General features: G+C 41.3%; 1 protein-coding gene across 2 annotated transcripts in view; it reads left to right on the top strand.

The window, feature by feature from the left end:
- LOC311230276 (S-adenosylhomocysteine hydrolase-like protein 1) overlaps positions 1-15356 on the top strand; it is a gene marked incomplete at its 3' end in the record, with an annotated part of 91153 nt that extends 75797 nt beyond the window's left edge. Inside the window, exons 5-17 of one of the 2 annotated variants that reach the window (XM_084316499.1) lie at positions 672-774; positions 3266-3360; positions 3667-3773; positions 3856-3972; positions 4786-4849; positions 5895-5983; positions 8648-8718; positions 10444-10538; positions 10636-10734; positions 11428-11496; positions 12336-12414; positions 12793-12913; positions 14629-15356. In XM_084316499.1, the coding sequence (XP_084172625.1) occupies positions 672-774; positions 3266-3360; positions 3667-3773; positions 3856-3972; positions 4786-4849; positions 5895-5983; positions 8648-8718; positions 10444-10538; positions 10636-10734; positions 11428-11496; positions 12336-12414; positions 12793-12913; positions 14629-14635 (1116 nt within the window). Of the gene's footprint in view, positions 1-671; positions 775-3265; positions 3361-3666; positions 3774-3855; positions 3973-4785; positions 4850-5894; positions 5984-8647; positions 8719-10443; positions 10539-10635; positions 10735-11427; positions 11497-12335; positions 12415-12792; positions 12921-14628 lie in introns of those variants that run through there. The other variant, XM_084316498.1, reaches the window with a different exon arrangement.
- Between the last annotated feature and the right edge of the window lie 1087 nt (positions 15357-16443).

The raw sequence follows: 16443 nt of genomic DNA, 5'->3' as shown, positions 1-16443 counted from the left end.
TCTGGGAATCTGAGGTGAGGGTGAGGATAAAGTAGCTGAAGAGTTGCGTGCTACTCAGTGCATCTGTCAATGAATGAAATGAAAATGTCTTAAAATGAGTCTACAGTCAAACAAAGCATACCCTTGAATATGAGGGAAAAAAGACAATAAAGCCTTGGGCTTATTTCCATTGCGGTCCTTTGGTGTTTTGATATTATGCTGTGCATAGTAGCTTTTTTTTTGTGTAGATTACACAGAGTGCATATGATATATCGGTCACCTGGTTTGGCATCACATAATACAGACCACACCACAGTGTATCGCATAGCAAAGTAAGAACATTAGGATTATCTAGAGAGAGAACTAGGTAGCTTCATTATGTAGCTCTGAAGAGACTTGCTTGCAGACATCAAGAATCTTGCCAACTACAGCTAGTGATCCCATTTGCGCCCAATGGATTGTGGATCGCAATCGCAGACTGATCATGTCAAAAACAAGACGGCAGACTATGATAAGAACCCGGACCATTAAGTATATCTATAGTTTACAGTCAGTAATGTGATCTGATACCGTGCTTAGAATGAATGGTGTACAGCTTCCCCCTTTTTTTTTCTTTTCTTTTTAGGTTACTCTGTCTGGTGACTTTCCCTCCCTCTGTCTTTTTCACAATTCCCTCTCTGTGCTCACCGCAGGTGCTGATTGAGACTCTGGTGGCCCTGGGGGCCCAGTGCCGCTGGACTGCATGTAACATATACTCCACACAGAACGAGGTGGCTGCAGCGCTGTCCGAGATCGGTAAGCAGCGCAGAATGTAAGGTTCAACATTTTAACCCTTCAGACAAAGAACAATACAAGTCTGTTTTAGATTAAATTTTCTGTTTTTTTTTGCACGGGCCATGTATTGTAAAGGCAATCCAAGTCATTTGAAGTGTGAATGTGATACATTACCCAAATGTTCTCGACCTCTGTTGTCTTTAACTGTAAAGGATAGAAATATGCTAGCATGTTTTTTTCCCCCTCTATTTATACAATTACAGTACCGGTAATTACGAGACCAAGATCTCTTTTTCACGAGCGACCTGTTTACAATAAGTAATTTATATTATTCAGTTGAACATCAACAGACATGTATATCATGTAATTATATAGATGTCAAAACAAGTACAAGCAACATCTTTTTTTATACATAATCAGATTGCTATCGCACCAGCTAATGGGGATCCCTAATCAAATCAAATCAAATCTAAAACTTTAAAATCTTCTAACTGAATGAAATAATTTCTGTAGTTCATTCCATTTGTACAGGGCATAATATTTAAAAGTTTTACCAAGCTCGGTTTTTACATGTGTATCTAAAGCTAAGTAACCCTGTGTCCTAGTACCATATGTGCTGTATTAGGGACTTTCATATAGAAGCAGAGCCTTTCAGATAAATAAAATACAATGCATATCCCTTCTCTTAGTTAAAAAAGGCCATCCCACTTTTTCATATAAAACACAATGTTGAGTGAGAAAATGTATCTCCAGAGATAATGCGGTGTGCTATGATGCACATCATCGATGGGCTTTAAGGTGGAGGGAGAGGCAGTGCATGTACAGAATGTCAACATAATCAAATATACATAATTGTTGATGGTCACCCTACTGGCAGTAGAAAAACATGATTCGTTTCTATACAATAATGCCTATTTTTCTTTTCTTTTAACAGTGTAAATACTGGGGCTATTATCTGAGCAAATTCCTGTTTGAACATACAACTTTTTAAATTGCTGACTTTATAGAAAATGCTTGGCATTGTATAGATGAGCATCTGCCTGGATATTCATCATCATTATTATTATTTATTTAATATTACTGTATTCTTTTGGTGGGTTTTTACTGGTATGCAGAGTTAGAAGATATGCAGGGTTCAGTACCGGATTGTGTTCCTGAGTCTCTACATCTGAACATCTTTGATTTGGAGTTGACTGCTTGAATCCTGATAAAACAGATTCATCTACTAAGGGTGTTTTTTTTATAATTTGTTTTACAATAATAACATATATAAATAATAAAGATATTGAAAAGAATAGAAAGAAAAAAATAAGGGAACAAACAAAAGAAAATGCAAACCAGCAGCCGTCTGAAGCCGTGGGACATGTAGCTTTTCTTTTATATGCTCCACAAATGCACCTGTCACAGGAGCCATCTACATTTGGGAACATTTTTAGAAAGTTTAGCTTTTGAAAAATGCAGGTGATGCAGAACCTTAAACTGAATAAGGCCACGTCAGGCACAAATTAAGACCGTATGCACCCCCCCCCCAGGGCCTCTTCCCATTGCTCTGATGGGTTATGTATATTTGATAGATCATAAGAAAAAGATATCATGCCTCTTCTTGAGGGCTTATAGGAAAACAAAGATTCCATGAGTAACTCATCTGGCAAATTAGGAACATTGGTGAATTAGGCATTTCTGAGTCATCAAATTACATGAGTTTTGTTTATACTATAGGTATTTTAGCTTTAGATCCAACAGCTTGTGGTTTACATTACCCTGAGGATAAACTCTTTAGTAGAGGTGAATGCCGGTGGTAGACACTTTAGTTGTGGACATTAGAAATAGTTATATTGTGATTTACTTTACCCATTGTTGCTCTTATATTGGGTCACTTGATTGGTATAATGGTGCTTTCTTTGGATCGGGGGTGTGAGGAGTGATTTGCTACTTGGTGCCCTTTAAAACCAAGGATAAATTTGGAAGTGTTTAATAAAACCACCATTGTGGATACGAGAATACATAGATGTTGCCATTTAGTGAACGAGTAACTGCACCACGGCCCCTTTATTTGTGGTTGCTAGGTGATTTTAGTATGCATTTCCTCAGCAGGGCTTTCATGGCCTGCTGGTCTGATAGGCTCACAGCAGAGTTGCGATGAGTTATTGCTAGGATAAGGTGAACTTGTGTACATTGCAGCCGGCTTGTGGGAGGCATGAAACAGCGTTCAAAGACAGGGGAGGGTTGAATTGGATGATACGAAAATTGGGATGGGAGAAAAATAGAAAATGGGAGAAAAAGTGGAAAAAAAAAATAGACAAATGAGAAATTACTTAACAAAAAATATATATATTTATATAATAGAAAATAAAAAAAACTACACAAACATTGTCCCAGGTTTGACTTTATATCCACTGTTGTGCTATAATTTCACCTACAATTTGAGACTGAGTCTAAATTTGAATAAGCAGCTTTGTGTTTGAATTAATGAATGTGTTGATCTTCTTTTAAATGTGTGAATTCTAATTAGGTGTGGCAGTGTTTGCCTGGAAGGGAGAGTCTGAGGATGACTTCTGGTGGTGTATCGACCACTGTGTCAACATGGAGGGCTGGCAGCCTAACATGGTAGCTACCTGGAAAGCTTTCTATGGAGCCTCAAGTATTTATTCCTCGAGTACTGTTTAGTCATTCTTCTAACAATATACAGTGAAGTGCGACAGGAGAGGGAGTTGATAAATATCCAATAGCGTATCATAAAATGGATTTGAACCCATGTAGTCATATGCACACGGTATGCACTGAAATGATCGCCTGGCGTCTGTGAAACTTGGTACTAATGCATCTTTTTGACAGCAAAGTCCATGCCGTTTTCTCTTGTTAAAAACACCTCTGATTGTTTTGTATGTTAATAAAAGTCTTCTCTTATCCTAGATCCTCGACGATGGGGGAGATTTGACCCACTGGGTGTATAAGAAATACCCCAATGTATTTAAGAAGATCAGGGGCATTGTAGAGGAGAGTGTCACTGGGGTTCACAGGTGATTTATTATAACATTACACGTCCAATTAAATATTCATGCACACACAAAAAGTTTGAACATTCTTCTCTCTCCCTCCCAGGTTATATCAACTGTCCAAAGCAGGCAAACTGTGTGTGCCGGCCATGAATGTGAATGACTCTGTGACCAAACAGAAGTTTGACAACCTGTACTGCTGCAGAGAGTCTATCCTGGACGGGTAAGGGAGTTCAGGTCATTTGACTTTTTAGAGAGCTGCCCTCCAACAAAGTGTAGCCTACAGCAGTGGCCCCCAAAGTGAGGTCTGGGGACCCCTGGGGCTCCTTGACTGGGTTCAAAATGAGGAATAGTTTAATTTCACTGTGTTAAGCATACAAGACTGGTTCATTATTTCCACTGTTATTTCCCCACCTACAGTAGGTATAAACAGTTATATAATTCTGTTTTAGTTTTATGTCATAACAACAATCTTATTACTGTAGATGGTCTTTGGGACAAAGGATGGAGGTCCGTGGCTTAAAGTGATGGTTCATAGTTACTCTTTCTTTACATAAAGTGGTATGAAATACTTGCCAATTGTGTAATTGATGCATCATCATTAGTTGACATACTGAGCCCTGTGGTTGAAGTTCTGGTTGTGTTCCGAGCGTGCCGGGCAGCTTTAGACGGGCAGCACAAGGGGTCCGGTAACGAAAACGTTTGAATCCACACCAACATGCAAACAAATGTTTTAACCGTTCGCAACAGAATACAACAGTCCCGTGTATTTCCCATGCTTGATTCTTCTCTCAGAGCGACGGAATATCTTGGAACTAGTTAGCTGGATAGCCCTTGTGCATAGTAACACTGGCTTCTTCAAGAAACAAAATAGTTTCAAGATATTGCATCGATTGTTTCTCATTTAAGCAAGATGTATACAGTTAACATGTTTGTATTATCAGGCCACTTCTACAAAATTGCCCACTTTCTGTTAATATTTAACACGGTTACAAACCTACTGATGGTGTTGATATTCTGTCTTTACCCCCTCCAGCCTGAAGAGAACAACCGATGTCATGTTTGGAGGAAAACAGATTGTTGTATGTGGTTACGGAGAGGTACATTTCACTTTGTGCTATAAACCCTTTTCAATGGGATTGCGTGGTTATGGAAGAGCTTGAGCCCAAGTTTATTTCCTGTCGGCTATCAAGGAAACTATAAAAGAAGGAAGGGTCATTACGTCACTGGGTAGTGCGTGAACGCAGGTTGGTGCCAAGTGTGGAAACTTTCAGTTTGGCCAACATTGAATCAGTGTCGTCATAGAAATGTTAGAAAATGCCTTCCCCCGTTAGCACTGTGAGACTAATCAAATCCTGAAATCCGTTTCATTCTTTTATGTGGTCTAATTTTGGAATTCTATGGCTTGATTCCCCATGTGAAAGATCCTGTCCAGTGCATTGTATATAAGGGTAAACCACACAGCTAAAGCAGTGAGGAGAGGAAATACTATTGAAATACAGTGTAAATTGAAAGCTGCTCCCAAGGACTATAGAATTTAACACGGACAGTGTACTCAGAGAACATCCTACAGGAGTTGGTTATGTTTAACAGTTTGTTCTATGTTTGACAGCTGAGTCTAGACTTTAACATTAATGATTGGACTCATGTCACAGGGCATTCATATTCTGTGTATTGTTACAGTCCTCCATGTACTCTGGTACTTGGCGTATTCACATTCTGTGGAAAGGGGTAATGTACACTGTCACCTGTTTTTTTATAGATGTGTTTCTTGTCCATGTCAGACACGGTATGCGCATCAAGGGGGCAAAAATGAACGTAATCCTGGTCAGAACAATGGGGCAGACTACAATATATTTGCATTTGTTAGCCATGCTAGCGAACTAAACAATCAATCCATGCCAAAGCTAGATATGTCAAAAGTGAAAGACTGACTTTTAGTCAGGGGAGTGTCATGATTTCACCATAGAGCCCTGTCATACTTTTTTAGCGCAGCAGCTCGCGCAGGTAGGGGGGCAACTTAGTCACGTGACTCAGTTGGTATTGCTGATTGGCTCGAACATGGTATTTTTATAAACAAGAAACATGTCTATGTAGAGGTTGTCTACAAATGTGACTTATATTGCTCCTGTCATGTGTCTGTAGGTTGGGAAAGGTTGCTGCGCTGCTCTGAAAGCATTGGGCTCCATCGTCTGCATCACAGAGATTGATCCTATCTGTGCACTGCAGGGCTGGTGAGTCAAACCAACAACAAGTAGTCCTATCTGCACTGCAGGGCTGGTGAGTCAAACCAACAACAAGTAGTCCTATCTGCACTGCAGGGCTGGTGAGTCAAACCAACAACAAGTAGTCCTATCTGCACTGCAGGGCTGGTGAGTCAAACCAACAACAAGTAGTCCTATCTGCACTGCAGGGCTGATGAGTCAAACCAACAACAAGTAGTCCTATCTGTGCACTGCAGGGCTGGTGAGTCAAACCAACAACAAGTAGTCCTATCTGTGCACTGCAGGGCTGGTGAGTCAAACCAACAACAAGTAGTCCTATCTGTGCACTGCAGGGCTGGTGAGTCAAACCAACAACAAGTAGTCCTATCTGTGCACTGCAGGGCTGGTGAGTCAAACCAACAACAAGTAGTCCTATCTGCACTGCAGGGCTGGTGAGTCAAACCAACAACAAGTAGTCCTATCTGCACTGCAGGGCTGGTGAGTCAAACCAACAACAAGTAGTCCTATCTGCACTGCAGGGCTGGTGAGTCAAACCAACAACAAGTAGTCCTATCTGCACTGCAGGGCTGGTGAGTCAAACCAACAACAAGTAGTCCTATCTGCACTGCAGGGCTGGTGAGTCAAACCAACAACAAGTAGTCCTATCTGCACTGCAGGGCTGGTGAGTCAAACCAACAACAAGTAGTCCTATCTGCACTGCAGGGCTGGTGAGTCAAACCAACAACAAGTAGACCTATCTGCACTGCAGGGCTGGTGAGTCAAACCAACAACAAGTCGTCCTATCTGCACTGCAGGGCTGGTGAGTCAAACCAACAACAAGTAGTCCTATCTGCACTGCAGGGCTGGTGAGTCAAACCAACAACAAGTAGTCCTATCTGCACTGCAGGGCTGGTGAGTCAAACCAACAACAAGTAGTCCTATCTGCACTGCAGGGCTGGTGAGTCAGACCAACAACAAGTAGTCCTATCTGCACTGCAGGGCTGGTGAGTCAAACCAACAACAAGTAGTCCTATCTGCACTGCAGGGCTGGTGAGTCAAACCAACAACAAGTAGACCTATCTGCACTGCAGGGCTGGTGAGTCAAACCAACAACAAGTAGACCTATCTGCACTGCAGGGCTGGTGAGTCAAACCAACAACAAGTAGTCCTATCTGCACTGCAGGGCTGGTGAGTCAAACCAACAACAAGTAGTCCTATCTGCACTGCAGGGCTGGTGAGTTTCAGACCAACAACAAGTAGCCCCCTCTGCACTGCAGGGCTGGTGAGTCAAACCAACAACAAGTAGTCCTATCTGCACTGCAGGGCTGGTGAGTTTCAGACCAACAACAAGTAGACATATCTGCACTGCAGGGCTGGTGAGTCAAACAAACAACAAGTAGACCTATCTGCACTGCAGGGCTGGTGAGTTTCAGACCAACAACTAGTAGTCCTATCTGCACTGCATGGCTGGTCAGTGTCTGCACCAACAACAAGTAGACCTATCTGCACTGCAGGGCTGGTGAGTCAGACCAATAACAAGTAGGCAGAAGGTAATGCTGAATGTGTTGAATATCAAATTGATGACTAAGAGAAATGTCTGCACCAATAAGACCAGTGTGCAGTGCCTTGAGCTGGCTAGCTACACTCATTCTTGATGATAGGCAGTGGCTCATTCAGTCCTACAGAAATATATGTAGAAGTATAACATTCAACTTGAACTTTCGCAGAACAGTATAGTGAATATACTTATATAATATACTAAAGCAATATACTTTACACCTCCTTTGGATAGGTCACGTCTTACAGTTGACATCTGAGGTGTTTGTCAACAACCTTTAATAACAGCTCATATTCACACAGTGGCCATTTTTCTCTTATGTTATGCTCGGGTTGGGTTCCTTTACGCCCTGTTCCCACCTTGGTGTGAATATGGTCAATGAGTTTAAAGGGACAGTCCACATTTGTAAGAAGCCTATCTGATTTGGGACAAACTGGGAGTCCTATCATTCCACCCAAAAGTACCAATGTCTTAGCTTTTTAGATATAGGAAGCCATATCTGTTGACATTTCTTAGCAGTTGCCTCATTTCACATTGACCTCCACTAGCATATTTGGCGTGATGCATCTCTGCTTCCAGTATTGCCAATAATATAAAAAGTTAACTGGAAGGATTCATACTTTTTTTTTTATTTTTATTTTTTTTTTATCCCATCCCACTGTTAGTCGTTATGCCAATTCCCAACCCCCTTCCTGGTTGTTGCGCACCCCCTCCTACTGTTGGTCCGGGAGGCCGGAGACTGTCGCATGCTTTCCGCCGACGCATGTGCAGCCAGCCTGGCCGCGCGGATTCTCACTGGGAGAGTGTAACGTGTGGGAGGCCGCACTACCTCTCTCCAGATCCTACCCTCGCTGTACAGGCGCCCCGACCGAACTGTAGGGGTCGCTGTCCACAACGCCCAGGACCCACCCACTGCTTCCCTCCCCCTAACTCAGCCAAACGAGTTAGTATAGCGATCAGCCCAAGCCAAGGCAATGTTGACTCTCCGGGAGTCGAGACCGCAGCCTCTTGCATTGGTGACGAGCACAATCTCCGCTACGCCACCTGACCGCGGATTCATACCTTGTTAAAAAAAATATTTGACACTCCTTTTTAAATGTTGCTCCGTCTGTCTTCCTCTCTGTGTCTCTGAGCAGCATGGACGGCTTCAGGGTGGTGAAGCTCAACGAGGTCATCCGCAACGTGGACATCATCATTACCTGCACTGGTAACTAGACATCAAAACCAAGCTTTACATAAACCACTGGTACAACATAACCACTGGTACAACATAACCACTGGTACAACATAACCACTGGTACAACATAACCACTGGTACAACATGACCACTGGTACAACATAACCACTGGTACAACATAACCACTGGTACAACATAACCACTGGTACAACATAACCACTGGTACAACATAACCACTGGTACAACATAACCACCGGTACAACATAAACCACCGGTACAACATAACCATTGGTTTTTTTCGGGATCATATCTCACAGGTCGAACAAACCTGAACGTTATTGCCATAAAATAGAACGTAAGTTAATTTCTTTACCTGTCTGTGGACGTCTAGAAAAAAACGGTGTCACAATCTGACGAAAAATGGCAGAGCTATTTACATTATAAAAAAGTAACTGTACTTACAGTAGGTTTTTGCTGCCCTGTCAGGGGCACCTGGTGGTACTAAATCCATATTGAACTCTGCCATTGGAAAGAGGAGATTTGGCCCGATCCATAGATGTGTGACTTGGCCTGATATTCTATATTCATAATCATCTGCCCTTTATTAATTTGCTTAGATTTTTTTGTACACTTGATTCTGAGAAGGTGCTGAATGAGCTCAGTGGCAATTTTTCATGTCTGGTCAATGGTGTTATTCACCATCCCAAAAGAATTATTAAGGAAATTGATATTCTCCTTTGGTTCATTACAATTTACTCAAGCCTAGTAACAGACACAATATTTCTGACACTGGGAATACATCCATAGATGTTCATTTCATTCATAAAACCTATAGCATTTTAAGACCTTGGCAGTCGGATGTGAACAATGTCCACCCCCCCTCCCCCACTGGATTAGCTGACATCTGTCACAGACTTCGCTGCATTATGGATTCTCTTATAGAATAGAGGCAGCACATCTGAAATGGGTCTCAACTAGTCCACAATGAATGAATCACGTTCTAAATAACTTATCTTAAACCACTCAACATACATACATATGTGATTATAAAAGAGCTGTGAGCTGCAGCGCGAATGCACACATCAAATTCAGATGATAAATAAAATGCTTGTAGATTCATGATGACAAGCAGAACGGCACAATTTAACGGGGCAATTTCAAAAGGAACACCTCTTATTTTGAAGATCGAGGTGATACTGTCAACTGAAACAAAAAAGTGTTTAATATTTCATCAACTAAAATACACACCCCGCGCCTCTCCCTGCCGTCTGCCGGTGGCTAATCTTGAGTGTCCGACCCCCTAATAAGCTAACCGGATACATCCAAAGAAAGAAAGAAAGGTCTTGGAGAAAAGGGGTTTGATTCAGCGTGGACAGATTAATTTGCATTCACTACTAACGATGGGGGCTAATCTCTATGCTTGATATGTGGCTAGAAGTCCACGATGAGCTCCTTGGTTTTCTTGGTGTTGAGGGCCAGCTTGTCTGTGCAAAACGCCACCAGGTGCTGGACCTCTTCCCTGTAGGCAGACTCATCGTTGTTTTTGATGAGGCCCACCACCGTTGTGTCGTCTGCAATGGGATTATGTTAATCTATGGATTTTTAATCTATGCCTGCCTGACAAACCAGTAAATGACTTCGGGTTCATGGCCCTTTGTGCTGTCTGGAATACCGCAGAGGGCTTTGCACTGGTAGAGGCTACATGGAATGCATCATTGATGTTGATTGGATGATCTGATGTATGTATTTCTGTAGGCAACAAGAACGTGGTGACCAGAGACCAGTTGGACCGTATGAAGAATGGCTCCATTGTCTGCAACATGGGTCACTCCAATACTGAGATTGATGTGGTGAGGCACCTCCAGCTCTTCAGATAAACTCTCACAATGAAACATAGAAATGGTTGGGAGGATGTGTTGTAAAGAGTGATGTCCTTGTCTTCGACAGGCGAGCCTACGGACCCCTGAGTTGACCTGGGAGAGGGTGCGCTCTCAGGTGGACCACGTTATCTGGCCTGATGGCAAGAGGGTCATCCTGCTGGCTGAGGTGCACTCATGCACTAACCCCTACTGTACATACAGTCATGCATATGAATAAGGGGGTTTAGTACATTATCCCCTACCTGGGTTCATACGGTCATAGAAAAGCTTGAATAGTCATGGTATTAGAAAATAGCTTTTTCAATAAGTTTAGCTGCAGATAAATCCAGTTACCTTTTTGAAGGAATAACAATTCACACGTTTTCTGATTACATACATTTACAGTCAAAGGGGTAGTTTGCCTAAACAAGACCTGAGATATTCAAAGAGGCTGTCCTACAAAAAAGCCAAACATTTGAACATTATCTCTGACACCGCTTGGTCATGGAAATTGCACTATTAATCATGGAACAGTCATGGAAAAGGCATGACATTTTAGGATATAGTGTATGGCTCACATACATGGGTCATCTTTAAGAATTATCTTAATTTGTCTTCATTCCCTACTTAGTCATGCATAAGAATTGTCAACTCATGGCTATATTTTAAACTAAGCTTTCCTAACCTTTGGGCCGGGACTCTTGTTATGAAAATAACCTCCTTTTCAAAAATGTCCTGTCAAATAAAATGTACTATAATAATATCGAACAAAGTATTTCACGTGCACTCGATGCAACATGTAATCTGTACAGTGTGAACAAACCATTTCCACATGTGCTGATCTCTGTTTAAAACATACACCTGCTGTGCCCCTTTTTAGGGTCGTCTCCTGAACCTCAGCTGTTCCACCGTCCCCACCTTCGTCTTGTCCATCACAGCCACCACCCAGGTAACGCAGTAGGCAACACGGTCATAACTACCGGTTAGAGCTGAAGATACTGAGGAGAGGAGGGGCAGATGGCAGGGAATCGGTGAGGCCCACGAGGCAGGACTTTGTCTGGTTTTAAAGTGAAAGGATTGGTGTATGTGCTTGATGAAGGGACCTTGTGCGAGAAGGATGTGAATGCCCCTTTTTTGTTATTTATTATTAAATGAAAATGAAAATCCTACGTTTTTATTTGTATGTTTGTAACAGTCTGCAAAAGTAGAAAATAAAAAGGTTATTACAAGAAGAAGAAAAATAACTGATACCATAGCAGAGCACGCAGAGTTCAGACTCTGTACCCTTATTTGCCGTGATAATTAGGCTGGTAGACGATAGGAATGTACTGTCTGTCCTGGGAATGGCATGTCTAATAATAAAGTACCAGGGATAAATGGTTGAGGGGCTGTGCTGAGCTTGTCTCATCAAGACAGGAGTTTAGCGTGAGTTCTGCCAGCAGAAAGGAAAGCAGTCAGTACGGCATTATAGTGTTCTCTGTGAATCTGCTGTGATATGTTATCTCCGTGTCACAAGGTTATCAGAATAGTAGTTGAATTAGTGTTTTATAATGCTAGGTATATGAACAAGCTGTGTTTGAGAGTTTTTAAGATTGTATAGGTGTAGTTTTCTGAATTTGCCTCTTAATGGCGCTGTGGGAATGCTTTGGCTGTGTTTTGTAGATGTCACTCACTTTAGCTTTAATCTCTTTGATATTCATTCAACTATCATTCATTATTCATTCAATATTCATTCTTTGATATGTGTCCACTCGCAAAAATATGACTTGTGTTGAATTATTTTTGCAGGCCCTTGCCCTCATTGAGTTGTACAATGCTCCAGAGGGACGCTACAAACAGGATGTCTATTTGCTGCCCAAGAAGATGGGTGAGGATACAAGGATAACTAACTAAATGTAACATTTTAAGTTTTTAAATAGATTTATTTTATTTTATATATATATATATATATATATATATATATATATATATATATATATATATATATATATATATATATATATATATATATATATATATATATATATATATATATATTTCTCTTGCATATGCAGTATATTTGGATTTCACACGTTTTAAATTTGGCTGAGAGCTGATATTTGGAAAACGCCTCCCTTAAAACCCTACTCATACATTAAAACAAGAGGATAATTAAGATAAATACAGTTTTAGTAGTTAACTGAAAACAGGAAGAACATTATTATTATAATTTTATCTCTTATATAATTGTGTCTGCGTGTTCCAGATGAGTATGTTGCCAGCTTGCATCTGCCTACTTTTGACGCCCACCTCACAGAGCTCTCAGATGAGCAGGCCAAGTACCTGGGCTTGAACAAGAACGGCCCCTTCAAACCCAACTACTACAGGTACTAACTCCCCCTGGACTTTTGCCACCTGCAATTGAATTATTCACTCATGTCCACCTAAATTACAGTGGTAACAAGGTACAATAATCTGTATGGGTATTTTGTAGGACTTTGTGAGTATGGGCTTGTCCTGAAAAGCATTGCTTGTGCAGTACAATAGACGGCTCCAAAGAGAGCATAACAGTCATATCTTTAGAGATACAAAAAGCGGACGCCTCCCTCCTCCAAATGCATACATGGCTGCCAACAATAGCTGATATGGAACAAGAGTACTTTTCCACTTGCATGGCTTTACTAGGGATGGGCGTTTCGAGTTGAATTTAGTCGATGAGTGCTCCATCACATGAAAAAAACGAGTACTCGAAAAATTTATTTGGATGCTCCAGAGCAAGTTGCCATACAGAAGACCTAAATGAGTCTGGGTACAGTATGTTGACAGTGTGCAACCACGTGGATTTCATGGTAACTGCAAGATTCAGATGAGGGATTTCTCTTAAAGGAACACGCCAACATTTTGGGAAATTAGCGTATTGTCTTCTCCAGAGAGAGACAAGAAAATAGATACCAGTTTCATCTCTGTGCGTTCTTGTCTCGAGAAGACAGTAAGCTATTTTCCCAAAATGTTGGCGTGTTCCTTTAACCTTGTGGCGGTAATGCATTGGGCAACATGATGGGACAATGTGTTTGTTTATCTTGTTGCCATGCAATCAATACAAATGTTGAGACATTCACTTGTTTAACGTTGGCCAAAACCTTTAGTGTGAAAAGTTATAATAAATTATATATTATAGAAATTGAGTTATAAGTGAAATTGAACTTCTCAATATCTGTTTTATCTTGTGACAAAGTTTCAGAGTTAAATCTTTTTCTCCGTTTCACTGTTTGTGTAGTTACTAGCTTCTGCAGGGCGGTATAACTCAGAGTAATGTAAAGTGAATGGGGCCACGCTCTAGTCTGGACAAGCCCTGAAATAAATATTGAAACTTATTTTGGTTGCACCGTGGAGTAGGTTTCAACATTTATTCCAGGGCTTGACCACACTACTGACTACACTACTGACCACACTACTGACTTGTGGATGTGATTTGTGTTTTATGACTCGTTATTTCACAAGCATAGTCCACGCTAAGATTATGCTTTCTGGGGGCGGCTAAGTGGCGCAGTGGGCAAGGCGCTCGCCACTAACGCAGGAGATGCTGGGTTCGAGCCCAGCTCTCGGCATTGCTACCAGCTTGGCTGGTCGTTCATACTAACGCAATTGGCAGTGTTAGGGGTGGGAAGCTGGTGATTGGGGATCGGACACAGCGACTCCTACAGGTCGGTTGGTGCGCAGAAGAATCAGGAAGTGACGGGGGCAGTGTGAGCCTCCCACGCAGACCCTCGCCGCTGAGAGATCGCGCTGTGCAGGTGAAAAGATGCGACGGCTGCCTCCTCGTGTACCGGAGGGGACACGTGATGCAAGGCTTCGTCCACATTGCAGCCGGCTTGTGGGAGGCATGGCCTAACAGCGTTCGAGACAGGGGAGGGTAGAATTGGACAATACGAAATTGGGATGGGAGAAAAATAGAAAATGGGAGAAAAAGTAGATACAAAATAAAAAATATTATGCTTTCTGAATGTCCTGGTTAATGCAAACTGTTACCCAATAAAGAAGATTCTGTCTCAAGTGTGACATAATACTTTTCAACTCCCTTTTCTTCTTTTGCTATTCACAGGTATTAGTTTGCATGGGGAAATCACACCCCTGTAAACATCAACTTGAACAATGGCGAAGGATTACCAAACCTGAGGATAAAAGGAAGTTCTATATTTTGTACTTTTTAAAGAAAGGACTGTTCACAGGACAACCAAGGTTTTATTTAGCTGTATTTCACTAGGCACCGTAATACGTTTGTTTTACTTAACTTGCTGCACCTCTTTGCAACAAGCAAAACAATGTTAAAGGGGCACACCAACATTATGACGCTTACCGTCTTCTCCAGAGTCAGACAAGAAGATGGATGCCAATTTCCTCTCTGTGCGTTCATTAATTTGTGCTACGCTAGGCTAGCATGCAGCTGGATAGCTTTCTACAGAATGCACAGAGAAGAAATTGGTATCTATCTTCTTGTCTGACTCTGGAGAAGACAGTAAGTGTATTTCCAGTAATGTTGGTGTGTTCCTTTAAGTTTCCTTCTTCACATGAACTACAGTACATTGAATGCACACACTTCCACGTGGCACTGAGCCGACTGGATGATCAGTGGAAGTACTGCGCTCCTGTTATCTGCTTTATCTCTTCACCCATCTGTTCCCTGCTCCCTTCTATATTTTAGAGATATGATAAATAGTGAATTGTGTATTAGTATATATATTGTGTATTAGTATATATATATATTGTGCCAAATGGTGCAGGGTGAGCATTAGTTGGGAGATGAATGATTGAAAGGAAATCGCTTTATGCTTTTAATGTTACTGCACTCTTACCTTGAATACATTCCAGCCAGAAGAACAAAATGTACACACAGGCTATATGTGCAACAGTGTTAACAAATCAGATTATCCAACAATAAGAGGTTTGCACTTACAGTACACACACACACCTACAACTATATCAGTCCCTCCAGTATTTTGCAATCGCAAGAATTAACACAAATTCAACCAGACCTTGCAATATTTCTGTTGTCTTGCCAATTTTACAGATCCCCACAATATATCTGTATGAAATGGTCACTCTGCTTGCACCTTTCCGATTCTGGTTCTCATGGCCAGTTCTTAACATTGTAGTGACAAATGACCATCTTCATTTTACAGTCATTTTCCACAGTGAAACAAAATAATTAGCAAAAAGACACAGTAAAATCAAGAATTTTGGGTCACAAACACAAAAAAAGCTAAATCCTGGGTCTGTAATATTACCCAGGCCGACACAGATGACTCATACTGGTATTTATAGAGGTCAACATTGAGATACGCATCTAATTTGTTGTAGGACTCATGTTGTACGACTAATGGACTAACTAACCATTTTGGCCCAAATGGTACTAGGCTACTAAGGAGTTGCCATTTGGTATTAACAATATAGAATTGGGCTTAACCCAACTATTCAAAGCACTGAGAGTACGTTTTGTTAAAAAGAAAATTGGCAATCCATTCGCCTCATTCATCTTGCCACCATCTTTATTTTCGCAGATCGCTGTAAATTAATTTCAATGAGCTGATGACTAATTCACTTCCATGTATTTCAAAACACGAAAACTACGGCAGAGAAAAACAATCGTCTTCTGCCTGTTCCGGCATTTTTATACCTAAGTTTTAACACTGAAGTGAACGGGCACTTCCACATCCATACCTCGCATTACATCAAACTTCAACAAAATGGTGGCAAAGTGAATAAGGTGAAAAGGACTCTGTTGACAATGCCTAACTTGCTTTTGGATGATCATATAACAGTCATGTAAAGGTGCTCTTTTAGTCGGGTCACTATGCAACCACCCATATTCATGGCAAAGGCGTTCCCTAACAGTGATATTAATATTAATAGGTGTTCT

The sequence above is a fragment of the Notolepis coatsorum genome, assembly GCF_963971535.1.
Source record: "Notolepis coatsorum genome assembly, chromosome: 6".
NCBI lineage: Eukaryota > Metazoa > Chordata > Actinopteri > Aulopiformes > Paralepididae > Notolepis > Notolepis coatsorum.
Note: the sequence above shows the minus strand (reverse complement) of the source record. Positions and strands in the feature narration are given on the sequence as shown.